This window comes from Alternaria alternata (assembly GCF_001642055.1).
Source record: "Alternaria alternata strain SRC1lrK2f unplaced genomic scaffold CC77scaffold_28, whole genome shotgun sequence".
NCBI classification, from domain to species: domain Eukaryota; kingdom Fungi; phylum Ascomycota; class Dothideomycetes; order Pleosporales; family Pleosporaceae; genus Alternaria; species Alternaria alternata.
Genome location: NW_017306217.1, coordinates 293,043 through 306,136, shown reverse-complemented (window position 1 = coordinate 306,136; position 13,094 = coordinate 293,043). Strand labels below are relative to the sequence as shown.

Genomic DNA, 13,094 nt, shown 5'->3' with positions numbered 1-13,094 from the left:
CCCAATCACATTTTGCTCATTTGATACAAGAGCTCTACCTTGGTCATCAGCTGAAAACATTGAGTCAATATTGGACTACACAGCCACGCGGCTGGGATTACTGCGGAAAGGTGGTGGACATCGATGGCATGTACGAGGGGTGATGGGGCGGCGTCAGCAGTGATTTGGGTCGCTTCAGGGGTAACGGAATAGAGACGGGAATTGATATCGTTGACGATGGTGGAAAAGGAATAAATATATAGGATCAGAGGATGAGTGGTGATAGCCGCATTAGAAGGGCATAAGACAAGTTTTGGTTATTCGACTGTGTATTCCAAGTTTAACCATTCTAATTGATCATTGAAGGTTTACAAATAGCCCTCCGTCGACCAGCAATTGTGCACCATTGACATAGCTGCTCAAATCACTTCCTAGGAAGATTGCTGGCCCAGCAAGATCACTCGGTATGCCAGTCCTGCCCAACGGTATCCTGCCTTCCATGTACTTCCGCTTCTCTTCGTCCTCGAGATCCTTCTCGTTCAGCTGTGTCTTTATTGTACCCGGTAGCAGCGCGTTGCATCTGATGTTGTGTTTCCCAAGTGCGCATGCGGAAGATTGGATCAGGGAGAGCACACCAGCCTTTGTAGGTGTGTAGTGGCCCTGGTATGCGCCGCCAACAAGCGCGCTGATGGAGGAGATACCGATGATGGAGCCACCCGGGGGTGATTGGGTAGACATTTGCTTCGCGCCGGCTTGGATGGTGTGGAATGCGCCGGTGAGGTTTGTCGTGAGGGTTGAGTTCCAGAGATCTGGTGTGATTCTACAGATTGGTGTTAATTTCTTACATGTCTACCATGACCATGCGGATGCTGAACGAGGTACTTACTCTAAGAACTCCTTGAACTCGCAAATACCCGCATTGCTTATCACCACATCCAATCGTCCCCATCTTTGCACCACAGCCTCTACCAACTTCTTGCCTGTCTCTGGATTTCCTACATCGCCGGGCACTTGTAACAGTCTCTTCTCTACATCTTCTTTGCTATCTTGTAAGTTCTCAGCTGCCTCGTCGACGAGGGTCTGGTACTGTGTTGCGGATTTGTCGTCGCCAAAGTGGTTCACTGCCACGTTTGCGCCATGCTGGAGATATCCCAGAACTATTGCGCGGCCAATTCCGGTGACACCGCCAGTGATGATCATGGACTTTCCGGACAGCAGCTGAGGGGTTTGCGCGGCCGGCGGCGTCCACAGACTGTTCTTGCGTTGGTGAGACATGGTCTTTGTAGCTATCGAGTGCGGGGCGTGGGGTACGGTAGACGGTATACAGCGCAGTACAAGGGGCTCAGGGTGGTCTAATCAGAGCTTCATGGGCGTTGTTCGGACAAGAGGAAATAAATTGTCCAAGACCACTGTCCGCCCAGGGAGAAGCCATGATATACATGCCGCTATGCGCAATCTGGTTCGGTAGGTGCGATGTATACGTGAGACGCTTGCCGTCTTCGGGCCACGTGCTCGGTGCATTCCCAGCCGAGGCCGAAGATCTTGGCGGTCGTGTCGCGTTCCAGTTGAACCATTTGCGCAATTCACGCAAGGCGCAGTCTACTGTTGCGATTCAACGCCACGTCAAGAATGGTCTACTCTTGGGACGATAAAGAAGCAGTATGCTACCAGCTCTATGTTGAGGAGCGGAGGAGCTTAGAAGAGGTCATGTCGTATTGGGAAATCCGGGGATTTACTCCAAGGTATGCAAGTATTGCGCGCGGCACCACGTACAGGCTGCCGTACGCCTTCGCCGTCATCTCTCAATCCTAGCGTGCAAACATGTCCAGAACGCATGATACTTACTGTGTCGCCCTAGCAAGCGCGCCTTTCAGACACAGTTCAAGGCAAGTCACCATCACACCCTTCTCATCACCCACTACAAGGCCTCCGCTGACACCGTCACAGCGATGGGACTTCCCCTCGAAACAGAACCCGGCATACAAAAACCCCGCCCTCGTTGCGCGCCTCCAGCAACTATGGGAGCAGAACTACACACAGAAGGACATGGTCGATACGCTACAGACTGAAGGTTATCAGATCAACGACCGCGAACTGCTGCGCTTGCGACTAAGGCTCAAGCTCCTACTCCGAGAAAGTGTCGCCAGACCAAAGAAGCAAAAGACTGCTGGAGGAAGGACACAGAAGAAGCCGAAGAAGAAACCTGCCAAGCCTGTGCCAGGCAATGGTCTAATCAACCAGCTTGGGAATGCAATCTTGGCCGAGGAATCGACGAGCGATGACGGAAGCGAAGACGAGTCCGGGGCTGCTCAACAAAGAGATGAAGAGGAAGAGGGTGGGGCATATGTGGACGAGGCTCGGCCTATACTCCCTGAGCCCGACGTCACAGGTTTGAGCGCTGAAGAGGTGGTCCGAAAGCAACTGCGCCAACAACAGCTTCAAGCCGAGAGCGACGAGAAATGGCGTACACGGAAGCGAAGACGTCGAACACGAGGCTGGGCTGGATTGCCAGCCGACGCTCCCGGCGAACCTCCGCGATTCCCTTCTGAAACTACCATCGACGAAGCCAAAGCCTACCTCGGTTTGGACAACGACAAATACCGCCAAGTCAGAGAGTGCTTCCTTCAAATGTGCAAAGAGCAAGACGTTACCAAGAAGACAATCGCCGGTCCGGAGAAGTGGTCGCAGCTTGTACAGCACCTGATTCAAAGTGATAAACACTTGGCCGAGGTGTTCCAACAAGAGCCAGAAGTGCTACAAAATGACGATGCGCTCTTCCGTCCGAGAGGCCAGAGAGCGCTGTCACTTGATGTCATCTGCATGGACGTCACAAAACGCTTACGAACAATGGATGCACGCATGACTCTCGCCGACGCGAAGAACCTCCTTGGTCTCAATCCTCAACAGACAAGACACACGCGCAACATGTTTGCCAACAGGTTGAAATCGGCTCATTTTACAAACAAGCACGAAGCTGGCGAGGAACGTTGGACAGAGTTGAAGCAAGCTTGGGTCAATGAGTCTGAGAAGCTTACAACAGCACTCGCACAAGGAGAAGAGGATCCTGACTATGCGCGGAAGCTACGCGCTCTCGAGGTGCTCGCTCGAGATGTAATGAAGCGACAACAGCAGGAGAAGACAGCCAAAGACCCCAGCAAGAAGAAACAGGTACACCAAGGACCGGGGCCTGGGCCAGCACCGCCTGTCGTCGCTCCACACCCGACAATACTAGGCGGTAAGGGGAGACAGCACAGTAGTGTTGGTCGGAAGGAAGCAACGCGTGCCTCATATACTGCCGTGTCCTCTCTACCGACTACTTCAGACCTACAGATTGACCCATCTCTCTTGTTAGCCGCGAGTGACGCCGCTATACTTCCTGTTCCTGATCACACGCCTCGGTACCACTACCAGCCCGGTCAGTACCAACCAGCCACCCAGCATCAGCAGCATAGTTCACACAACCACTACCCGGAAGAATACTACCCAGCCGCCTCGAACACGTCTATACCGCTACCAGTGTATTTTCGCTTGCATCCACACTCCTCGACTCCCTTCCCTAACAAATCAGTCTGGCTTTCCATCATCCAGACGCCCTCGGTCGTCGAACTACGGAATCTAGCAATGCACGAGCACCCGGGTACTACGGTACATAAACTTGAGGGACTGATTCCATACCGAGGTGATCGGGCGGATCGCGAAGTTGCGGTTGAAGTTACAGACGATGGAGAGCTGAGTGCATATTTGGGACACATCAAACGAGGCGACGGAGGAGCTGCTCAAGGGAAAGCAACCTTTATTGTGCTGTTAGGACCTAGTGCGGAAGGGGAGTATGCATGATTGTTCTGAAAATACAGTTCCGTTGCTTATTAAAACTTTGTGATTTGATATTGTTAGAATACAAGTGTCTAGTCCTACTACGTATGGAATATCCTTCAAGTCTTTTCTGCAGATCAAAACATGTAACTTGATGTTGAATGTGACTTTATCTTAATCGATTCGATCGGTACATGTGCACAAGGACTTCATGCATTCATGTTTTCGTCACTAGAATCCATTTAGGAGCCGCTTACATAGGCTTCTTCACAATGCTACGCCATATGCTTCTTCCCCAGCCTCTCTCCAGACCTTCTGCTTCTCCTCTTCTACGTATCCCTTCCTATCCATCCACGTCTTCACTACCTCTCTCCAGAGCTTCCAACTTCCCTGCTCGCCTGCTGGCCCACCCACATTGCACACCGGCCAGTCGCTTCCGAACATGACTCTTCCTGGGAAACACTGGAAGATGTGATTTAGGAAAGGCGTAAGGGCAGTCAAGAGCGTTGGTACATCTGATGGCGTCGGCGAAACAGTGAACTCATTGAAAGCGCCGGACAGTTTCATGAAGATGGCCTTATCCGAGGAGAGAGACGTCATGGTTTGGAGCCAGACGTCGGACGGGGGTGTAGGGTCGGGTGACAGAGGGGGTTTGGCGAGGTGATCTGGGTTGGTGTCTGAGTTAGCTAAACCACATCATATAACAAGGCAGTTCACGAATAACGATGTCGGAGTAGTCAAAAGTGCAAGAGGAGGGTATGAACTTACTCAGCACGAACTTCACGCGATTCTCATGCCCCTCCTTCTCCTCGTACTGCCTTAGTCCTGCAATCAACTTACCAACCGCCTTCATCGGTTCCTCTCCATCCCTATGTGTATCAACACCCACATCAAAGCACCACGCCTCACAACCTCCTTCTAATCTTTTCAGCGCGCAAAGGTTCTGGATCCAACTCTCCTCGCTCTCTTGTAACATCTTCGCAACAACACCGTCTCCTTTCCCTTGCAACAAGTACCTAAAGCCCTTAACATACTGCCACAGCTTCGGTCCGGCCACTTCCCTTGCAACATCAAGATAAGCCTTGAAAACGCGCGGAGCGCAATGAAATGGAGCGTAGATCACACATCCCTTCATCTTCTTTGCCTCACTCTCTACAAACCCATCGCCCTCCTCTGGCTTTCCCTCCACGATTCGTGCCAGAAAACGGAGCTCCTCCAAGGGCTCCTTCGCCCACGTCCGCAGCTTGGCTTTTACATCTTCGTCGTTGTCTGATTCGTTAATGCTTGGAGGTTCCGCGGAAGGAAGATACCGATCGGTTTCTACGTAGATGAAACCGGAAGGTTGGGGGGACGTGATGGTGAGGTAGTCAGATATGCCGTGTCTCTTAGCGAGGTGGTGGCCTGGTGACATCCAGCCATGATTTGAAGATGAGGTGGCTGTTGAAGGCCATAGATGGATGTGTGTGTCTAAGACCCCTGAGGATGACATCGCGGATTATTGGCTGGATGTGCGGGCCGTGGGGCGCGGAGATGGGTAAGTAAAGCTTGTGGTGATATGGCAAACTTGAGAAATCGATAACTGCTTGGTATGAAGACCCTTTCGTGGTTTGTCATGCCTAGAGCATGAGAACTATGTTTGTTGGTCGGCTTGATGCGGGGATGTCGATACTTCGGTTGGCGGGGTAAGAGACTCCGAATAGTGTATATTATTGTATTCACTTTTGTATCGTGCAGAGCACAATTGATTCACAGTCAATTTCTTGCTATCTGTGGAGAATTCTCGCCAGTAAAAAAACGGTGACTTGTTTTTGACTCAACAAGATAGTGTTGGCATGTTGGCCCCAGGGCAATATCAGTGATGGACGCAAGGTGTAGATGAGCAATGTGCTTTCACGTAACCTAACAATATTAGAGCTACATAGAGACAACATGAGTTTCGAGCATGAGAAACTATAGAGTGAATCCGGATGGACCGAAGTAACATTCCGGCTTGGCTATCCTCTACCACGGTGTTACCAGTGGTAGTCGAGGCCATGTACAATGTATCGTCGATGACAGGCCTCGGCTAGTTGAACCCGAGACACACAGGTGGCTGCACGTCATGCACAAGGACACTTTAAGTCCATGACCCTTTGTTCTAGACACATGCGAGTTGTGCAGCTTGGCATCACAGTGGGAGCGCAGTACCTACTACATAGGACAGAACCCACATACTCTCACCAACGCGCTCCACGGAGGTAATGTACTGCAATTAGGCGTCCCCTGCACGCAGGATGCCGACTCTGAGGTGATTCCGAAAGGCAGCTCGTTTCGATTGCGCAGTGATAGGCGCTTAGTCGTCCCGCGCTTCCCAGCCACAAAGACAGGTGTCAAACTCAATGCCTATGAAGCCGACGGCAAATGTGGGGTAGCAGTTAGGCAGAGGGTACGGATATACTTTCGCTTGGAAGGCGAGAGCGGGCGGCATTGACCCTGGTGCTTTGCCCTTGACTGCGTGGAAAGCAGAGTAATTCCCGTGATTGTTTGGAAGCGAAGGAGGGGTAAGCGGAGCAAAGAGGGCCGGAGAAGCACCGATAGTACAGCGCGCAGCTCAACAAACAATTTTCAGAAGTCGTGCATATGTGAGGCTCTGCAATGTCCCTGTATTTTGATGGAGCTTGACATGTGACTGGGGATCCTGTTTTCTGCATCTGCCGAAGTTCTTGTATCGGCAGCTCGCATCATGCGCGAATTAGATGTATGGCCGAGCTGTCAAACTGTGACAGTGTGGTGGCTGAGCGTCTCCAGTCCGATTGACCTCAGCTTTTAGTGAACTCCACCAATGTCAGCAGGACCCTCTCTGTATTTGCAAAAGAGAGGGTCTCCGGATGGACCATTGCTGTTGGGTCTCTAACATCACCTCAGCGCTTACCACTTCAGTGCATTATGGCACAATTCTGCTGGGCACTAGTTGTTATTGTACCCACACCCGTTTGCCCATCATCCGCCAGTATCTATCAGCGAGTGGGCCTAGTATCGGAGTAGTCTTTTCAAAATACGATGGGAATGTCTGGCGGCGTCGTCCCGCGATGTATGACGTTAAGTGTTACCAGCTGACTCGCGCGGCGCCGAACGCCTAAAATCATGATCAAGGACCGAGAGGTCGTCCGGCTGTTTTGATCTTGAGTGCGAGAAGAGGGTGGGGTGAAAAGTCTGGATGCAGCGAAAGTAGCCGCGAATGTGGAGAAGACAGGCAAGACCCTTGATGTTTTTTTTCCGCCGAGTCAGCGATGGCTCAGTTGGGATGCACGTCATTTTAGCGCATTTGTAGCCGTGGAGTAGAGGTACGTGTTGCGGCTCGCTCGGTTCAAATGACCGACCATTAGTGAGCGAGCAATTGACGATTTGCTTTCGTGGCTGATAATATCAAGATGCACCTTTGAATGGGATATGGCTTTGGTTGTTTGAGGCTGACTTGTAGCTGCAGGGTCTTGCCATGACAGAAAGTCTTGCCTCTTAGTGTAGGCTGATGACAATGATCATGTGAGGACATTGTACGACGTCGTCATCTAAGATCGACGAACCATGGAAAAAGTAACGCTTGCTCCGGGGTCCGTAGTGGGCAAGGCTTGATCGGATCTATTCTACAAGAGTCGCGCCGAGCCTAAGAATGGCTAGTAAGGGTTCCTAAAAGGCCACCTATACCTGCGGTATTAATCGACGCGCAAGCCAGTGGAGTTCATGGCCGTACGTCAAAACGATGACGATAACATATATGGCATCTTCCCCACAATTCGACGTTGCAACGTTCCTGGATACTTAGAGATTTCGTGACTGACTGGTCAGATCGTATCTGAGCACGTGACCCCTGCACCGAGACGAAGGCCTTCCCAGTAGATAAATCCGAGGCTGTACCGTGACGAACAACATACGGGCATAACTGCACCACCAATGCAAAGGGTCCTGACTCAGAATGATTTGCAGCTCGTGCTTGCCGCTGGATCTCGGTTCACGACCGGCACGGCGCGACGCTACCTCGGATGCGCCTAACTTCAGGGCTTATCCCTTAGGGACAGGTTGTGGTCGAAAGGTGGCAATTAAGATACTTCAATCAAGCAGTCCAGGTGCAGTAGCAGAAGGGATTGCGGATGTCGAGTGAGCTGCATGCGTATGTTGAACTTGAAAGTTGCTGTCAGTTGCGGAGTCGCGGGACTGTCGAGCTTTGCCCTTGACGGCTCCAGCCTTTGTGTCAGACAAACATGACACGATCATGAGCAGATCCAAAGCTTGCATGATCAGTAGCTTCATATAACCTACGGAGCAGATCTGGGCCTTTTGGAACTTAGGCTAGATGTCCGATGTCGTCAGAGGGTCAGCATCTGTAGGGGCTAAGGAAGTCGATGGGACTCCGCAAGTACACAGTCTTTGCTGTCGCAGTATTAGCCAACATGACATTAGCGCAATCCGCCCTGGCAAGAGTGAAGTGGGTATTGTAAGCATTGCATGACGGCCCATGCCCTCTTTCTTGAACGTGTACGAGTAATTTGGAGCTTCGCGCATAAGGTCCCTGGAGCAAGATAACTGGATAAATGTGAAAGGCATGTGAATGTTTTTGCATGCTTATGTTTGTCCCGACAGCGTGTCTCGCGCGTGAAGCGAGATGTGCAGAGTTTTCGCCTTCGACCCAGCTGCTTGGACAACGTCTCGGATGCTGACAAGCAAGATCGAGCGAAAGACAATTGTCCAGACATGCAAGGTGATTGCGCTGCAGTCGTTAGGTATCCCGACCCATGTTGTATTACATGGAGATGCAAGTATGTTACGCCATCTTGCAATTGTGTATATTAAGCAGTCATGTCATCTCGATTGGAGATGGTCATCACCAGCTCGGCTAGTGTGTGGCGCTCGCCCAGTCTGCACCTGAGCATTTGAAGTACTTTTGATCAGCCAGGCACCAATAACAATGTTCCACCCGGTACTAGTAAATGCTCTGGGGCACGGCACGCGAGTGTCGAACTGCAAGTCGGTGCCTAACTGGTCTACAGCGTGTTGCATCGGGGATGCGGCACAGGGACTTGTAGCAGCTTGGTTATGGAGTCTCAATGTACATGTGTGCTGTTCGATGCTTGCTGTCCCATCTGTTGTGAATGCTGCGTGCGCAGTGGTGGGCAGCTATGACGAGAGGTGGAGAAATGGGTCAGGCGTCGCGCCGCGGACAGCGCCAGCCTAGCGCAGGTGCTTGGCTCTGGACACACAGGCCTGCGGGAGCGGGATGACCAGCATAAGGTTTGAGCAAAGGGTCTCTTCCGTACGATTTGCTGGCTCGCTAGAAGACCAGGGCTCATGCATCTGTCGTCCGTCATCGTCCCTGTTTACAAGACGTAGAATTTTTGTCGTGGGCAGTGAGGAAAATTGCCGCGACGCACGATGATGTTTGATGAGGGCCAGCGATGCAAGTGTGCATGAGAAGTTCGGCGCCGGCATGGTTTCCCTTGAAGCTTCAGCTAGGACGTGCAGCATGCAGGCCCGCTTGAGTGGGCGTCTTCGTTGGTGGGAAGACCTTTGGACGCCATCGACTTTTCAGCGCCATCGGGTCATGATAGGAGAGTGGAATGTCCTAGAGCGTCGTTAACCCTCGAAAGCTTACTGCAGCCGATGTTGAACGGAGTACACGGCCGCAGTAGAAGAAAGGAGCGACTGGTGTGAAAAAGCGCCAGCTGCGAGAGTGACATTGCCCAAAAGCCATGGATTAAACGATTCTGCGGGCCATGGCCGAAAGCGGAGATACGAGGTTGTTCCGAGACTTGGGGAGTGGGTTCATCAATTCCTTATCCCGTAAACCGAGGGGTACCCAGGTACATGCTCTTCGCACCTGCCGTCTTGGAGTGGTTCGTCGGGAGTATTGCCTGCCTGTATTCTTCGTAGTGCGTCTGTCTCAGATAACGTGCCGCTATTTGTCTCGACGCGGCCCAGACTCCCACATCTTTACCCTAAACGATGAAGCAGGCGATGTCCTCGATGCGGGTGATGGTTCGCGCTACTTGGAGACCGTGCAGCGCGGGTAGGACGCCTAAGACGACTGACCAGGGGGGTCGTGTGTTGCTCGGGAAACAGGATGTGATGTTGGGATGGAGTTTTTGTGCCGCGGTTGCACAAATGTCAAACGTGTTCCCAAAGCAGTCGCGTGCGACACGAGCGTGTAGAGAAGGCACTGTTTCAACGGTCATCATCATTGTCATTTGCTGTGACTTTTGCATAAACTACATGGTTGGGTATTCACCAACATCGCGCATGGGAAGACGCTGCAAACTCGTCCATATCCGTAAAACTCCTTGAACACCTTGCATCCGGCCGGGCCCATTTTGGTATCCGAGAGCTGCCACGCTCAATAGTATGAAACAACATAGCGTTGCTCTACCTTCCGTGTACTGGTAGATGCAATGCTTCAAACTCAGATGCGTCTAACATTACTGCATCAAAAACTGCAGCCGAGGCCTGGAATGCCGACTAAAAATGGAAATCGTCGTCTAGTTCATCATCGGAAAACCGGCGCCTCGCTCGCGAAGCACGCGTCCGCCTGGCGGCGGCGTCAGGGGAGGGGTAATGGTGGCCATGGGTGGGATAGGCAACATTCTGATGTTGTCGTCGGCATCTGCACCCTCGCGAGTACCCCATGTGGTCTGTTGGCCAGCTGTTAGCTATGTGGAAGGGAACGCGATGGTGCGTGAATCACGACATACCTCTGTCACGGTGATGCAGCCGTAGAGCTTGATGAGATTGTGGAAATAACCGAAAAGAATCGAGACCGGGACGAAGCGGACGTCGCCCGGGTTTCTTAACAAATGGGGAATTAGCTTGATCGTCTTCGCGAAGACCCAGTGCGCAATGAACAGGGCCCAGAAAAGCGAGCGCTGCCACTTGTCCGCGTGAGCTTGCTTGTCATCCTCTGCTGCGTAGTATCCTGCCTCCAGCAGCGCCAGGTAGACTGAGACGAACAGGGCGCAATCAAGGAGGAAGGCCCATTGCGTAAGCGTTGTCTGGAAGACGGCGTAGAGGGACCATGGGTAGTTCTATGGCGCAAGGATTAGCAAAGGTAGTACGAATCGGCGCAGGCAAAAGAGGGGCTGGCTTGGCGTCCAACAACGCGAAATCTGTGCAAATATTGGAACTAGCGGCACTCACCATCCACATGTAACCCTCTGTCAAGCTAGTCAGGTTGCTCCTCCAATTGGAGCGGACCCAACGCAGACATTGACGCAGATACTTCGAGTCGTCCTCGAGTGTTGTCTCGACCTCGCACTCGCGGTGGTTTTGCATCTGGATCTTCCAGTTGTGTGAAAACAACCAGCGCGTGATGAAGTTGTCGTCATCGGCATTCAAGAAATGATCGCTGCCCCATGTCTCATGTGTGAAGCCGTAGGTAAAATTGGGGTCTTGTAGGATCTCGGAACGATAGGCAACCGCGCGTCCAGACAAGCATGGTAGGCCACCGTCTATCCAGTTGCAAGCTGTACAGTCAAAGTTCCTCCTGACCAGGTAGATGGCACCCAAGAACTCCCAGATGTTGGAGCGGTTGAAGCGGCGGATCTGCTGGTTGGTACCAACACCTCCAACACGTGGATCCTCAAAGGGGGCAAGAATCCATTTGGTAAACTTCTCGGGTAACCACACGTCGTCGTCAAGGAGGAGGGTAATCTTGGTCTCGACTTCGGGGATGGCTCGGCATAGCTGTCGACGCTTGTTGGCCTGACTGACTGATAGGACTTGGATGATCTTGGGGCTGCCCAGCTCTTCCACCATCTGATACACACGCTTCACTCGCGAGTCGGGTGTGACGAGGAGAAGTTCCAATGGCTCGAGACGGTATGCGCTTTGGACCGTCTCTTTCAACTGCTGAAGGTTTTCGGCAACTGTCGGGATGATGACAGTCATGTCCTTGGATGTGATGGTCGGGTCATCGACTGGCTGGATGGGCGTGTAGGTCCAGTTGCTCGCCAGGTTAACCCATAGTCTGACATATCGAAACAAACTGTGGTAGCGAGTCAGTGTCGTCCAAAGTGCGGGGAAGGCCATTCATGGCAGCCGTGGTTGACATACAAGAGCGCCAAAAAGATACAGAACCAACTCCAATTGGGGAACAAGCCTAATGGAAAGGAGAACATGGTAACGGCCAACGAGTGTGGTAGTGCGAAACGTGAACTACGACGGTGGACGGTAAACGAAGATCACATCGAATGGTGGGAGTGAAAAGCCGCTTGCATCGGGGAAGCAGCGGAAGTGACAGGTATTTAAACAGATGCTTGCGAGCGGGCTAGGGCGGCGAGGACATGTTTCGCTTCCCGGCGCTGTTTAAGCTGCATGAGATTCCCTTAGCAGACTTTGGGGTAGTGTGAACATGGCTGGAGCATGAGGTAGTTGCGAAATTCCAGTAGCGACCAGGGTGTGTACGAGTCGGGAATAGCGAATGCGCCCACTGAGCTCGAGCGTCATGCTTGGATCCCGCCAGCCGTTGAATCGCTCGCATATCCCTAGGCACCTTAGGTGCAGCGCTTCAAGGATCGACTTGCATCGTGGTGCATTGCTGACAAGGGCCCTCACTGTAACCGCCCCGCGGTCGCTCCGGTCTTGTTGCCGTTGGGGCACGAGACAGCACGCCTCCCCACTGCTCTCACCTCATCGCGCCATCCACTACCACTAATCTTGACATGGCTGTGCCATCGCCCACTGGTCCTCCTGACGCCGCCAGCGCTGCGATACGGAGCCGACGCGCGGGCTACGAACGATGCGGCTGATGATCGATGGGTCCTGGTCACTATGTGACCCCGCTTGGCGCCAGACCATCCTGAGGGCAATGGCTCTAGGCCTGAATTGCCCACTCTCTGCTCTCAGAGTCCCATGCACTAGCCGCTGCAAGCGGATTTTACCAAGCGTGGCGCAATAGCGACGATAGGCGCTTCCTTACCTTTTGGCGGCAGGGCTGGCGTCTTCATCCTCCGTTCGTACATGCTTCCGGCACGGCTAATTAGTTATTACCACTCATCCACAATCTCTCTGCTACAGCAGCCTTCGTTGTTGTTTCGCTGCCGCTGGCCAACGGGAAAAATTCCGGGGCTGCTCGATTGATTAACTCGATTGCCCGTTTGCTGCAACCGAGCCACCTGCCACAGCGCCGGCTTGCTACGGTCAGCCGCTGCGAGAATTATGTTACCATGTGCTTCGCCGGTCCGCATTGTAGGCGTGCTCCGTTCGTCCAAGCACTAGTAGCCTGTATTGGTCGTACGTTGACCGATGGCCTTCTCGTCGGAGACATTACCCTATACAGC

The 13,094-nt window shown here is 52.6% G+C and overlaps 4 protein-coding genes across 4 annotated transcripts; 1 reads left to right on the top strand and 3 right to left on the bottom strand.

Annotated features, from left to right (window-relative positions):
- Nucleotides 1-260: 260 nt before the first annotated feature.
- On the bottom strand, nucleotides 261-1,452 carry CC77DRAFT_1054497 (3-oxoacyl-reductase). Its single transcript, XM_018527800.1, has 2 exons — nucleotides 866-1,452; nucleotides 261-799 (listed from the first exon to the last, which is right to left on the bottom strand). The coding sequence occupies exons 1-2, from the start codon at nucleotides 1,252-1,254 to the stop codon at nucleotides 337-339; spliced, it is 852 nt and encodes a 283-aa protein (XP_018380458.1). The 5' UTR covers nucleotides 1,255-1,452; the 3' UTR covers nucleotides 261-336.
- A 137-nt stretch (nucleotides 1,453-1,589) lies between these two features.
- CC77DRAFT_1025374 (hypothetical protein) lies at nucleotides 1,590-3,916 on the top strand. The gene is made up of 3 exons (XM_018526055.1): nucleotides 1,590-1,721; nucleotides 1,838-1,865; nucleotides 1,927-3,916. The coding sequence occupies exons 1-3, from the start codon at nucleotides 1,609-1,611 to the stop codon at nucleotides 3,814-3,816; spliced, it is 2,031 nt and encodes a 676-aa protein (XP_018380457.1). The 5' UTR covers nucleotides 1,590-1,608; the 3' UTR covers nucleotides 3,817-3,916.
- A 21-nt stretch (nucleotides 3,917-3,937) lies between these two features.
- CC77DRAFT_488468 (hypothetical protein) lies at nucleotides 3,938-5,462 on the bottom strand. The gene is made up of 2 exons (XM_018531891.1): nucleotides 4,561-5,462; nucleotides 3,938-4,457 (listed from the first exon to the last, which is right to left on the bottom strand). The coding sequence occupies exons 1-2, from the start codon at nucleotides 5,279-5,281 to the stop codon at nucleotides 4,060-4,062; spliced, it is 1,119 nt and encodes a 372-aa protein (XP_018380456.1). The 5' UTR covers nucleotides 5,282-5,462; the 3' UTR covers nucleotides 3,938-4,059.
- Nucleotides 5,463-10,949: 5,487 nt separating this feature from the next.
- Nucleotides 10,950-12,000, bottom strand: CC77DRAFT_1025369 (hypothetical protein; the record flags this gene model as incomplete). Its single annotated transcript, XM_018526054.1, has 2 exons — nucleotides 11,869-12,000; nucleotides 10,950-11,800 (listed from the first exon to the last, which is right to left on the bottom strand). Coding segments are annotated over exons 1-2 (916 nt in total), but the record flags the coding sequence as incomplete, so codon positions are not given.
- Nucleotides 12,001-13,094: the final 1,094 nt, after the last annotated feature.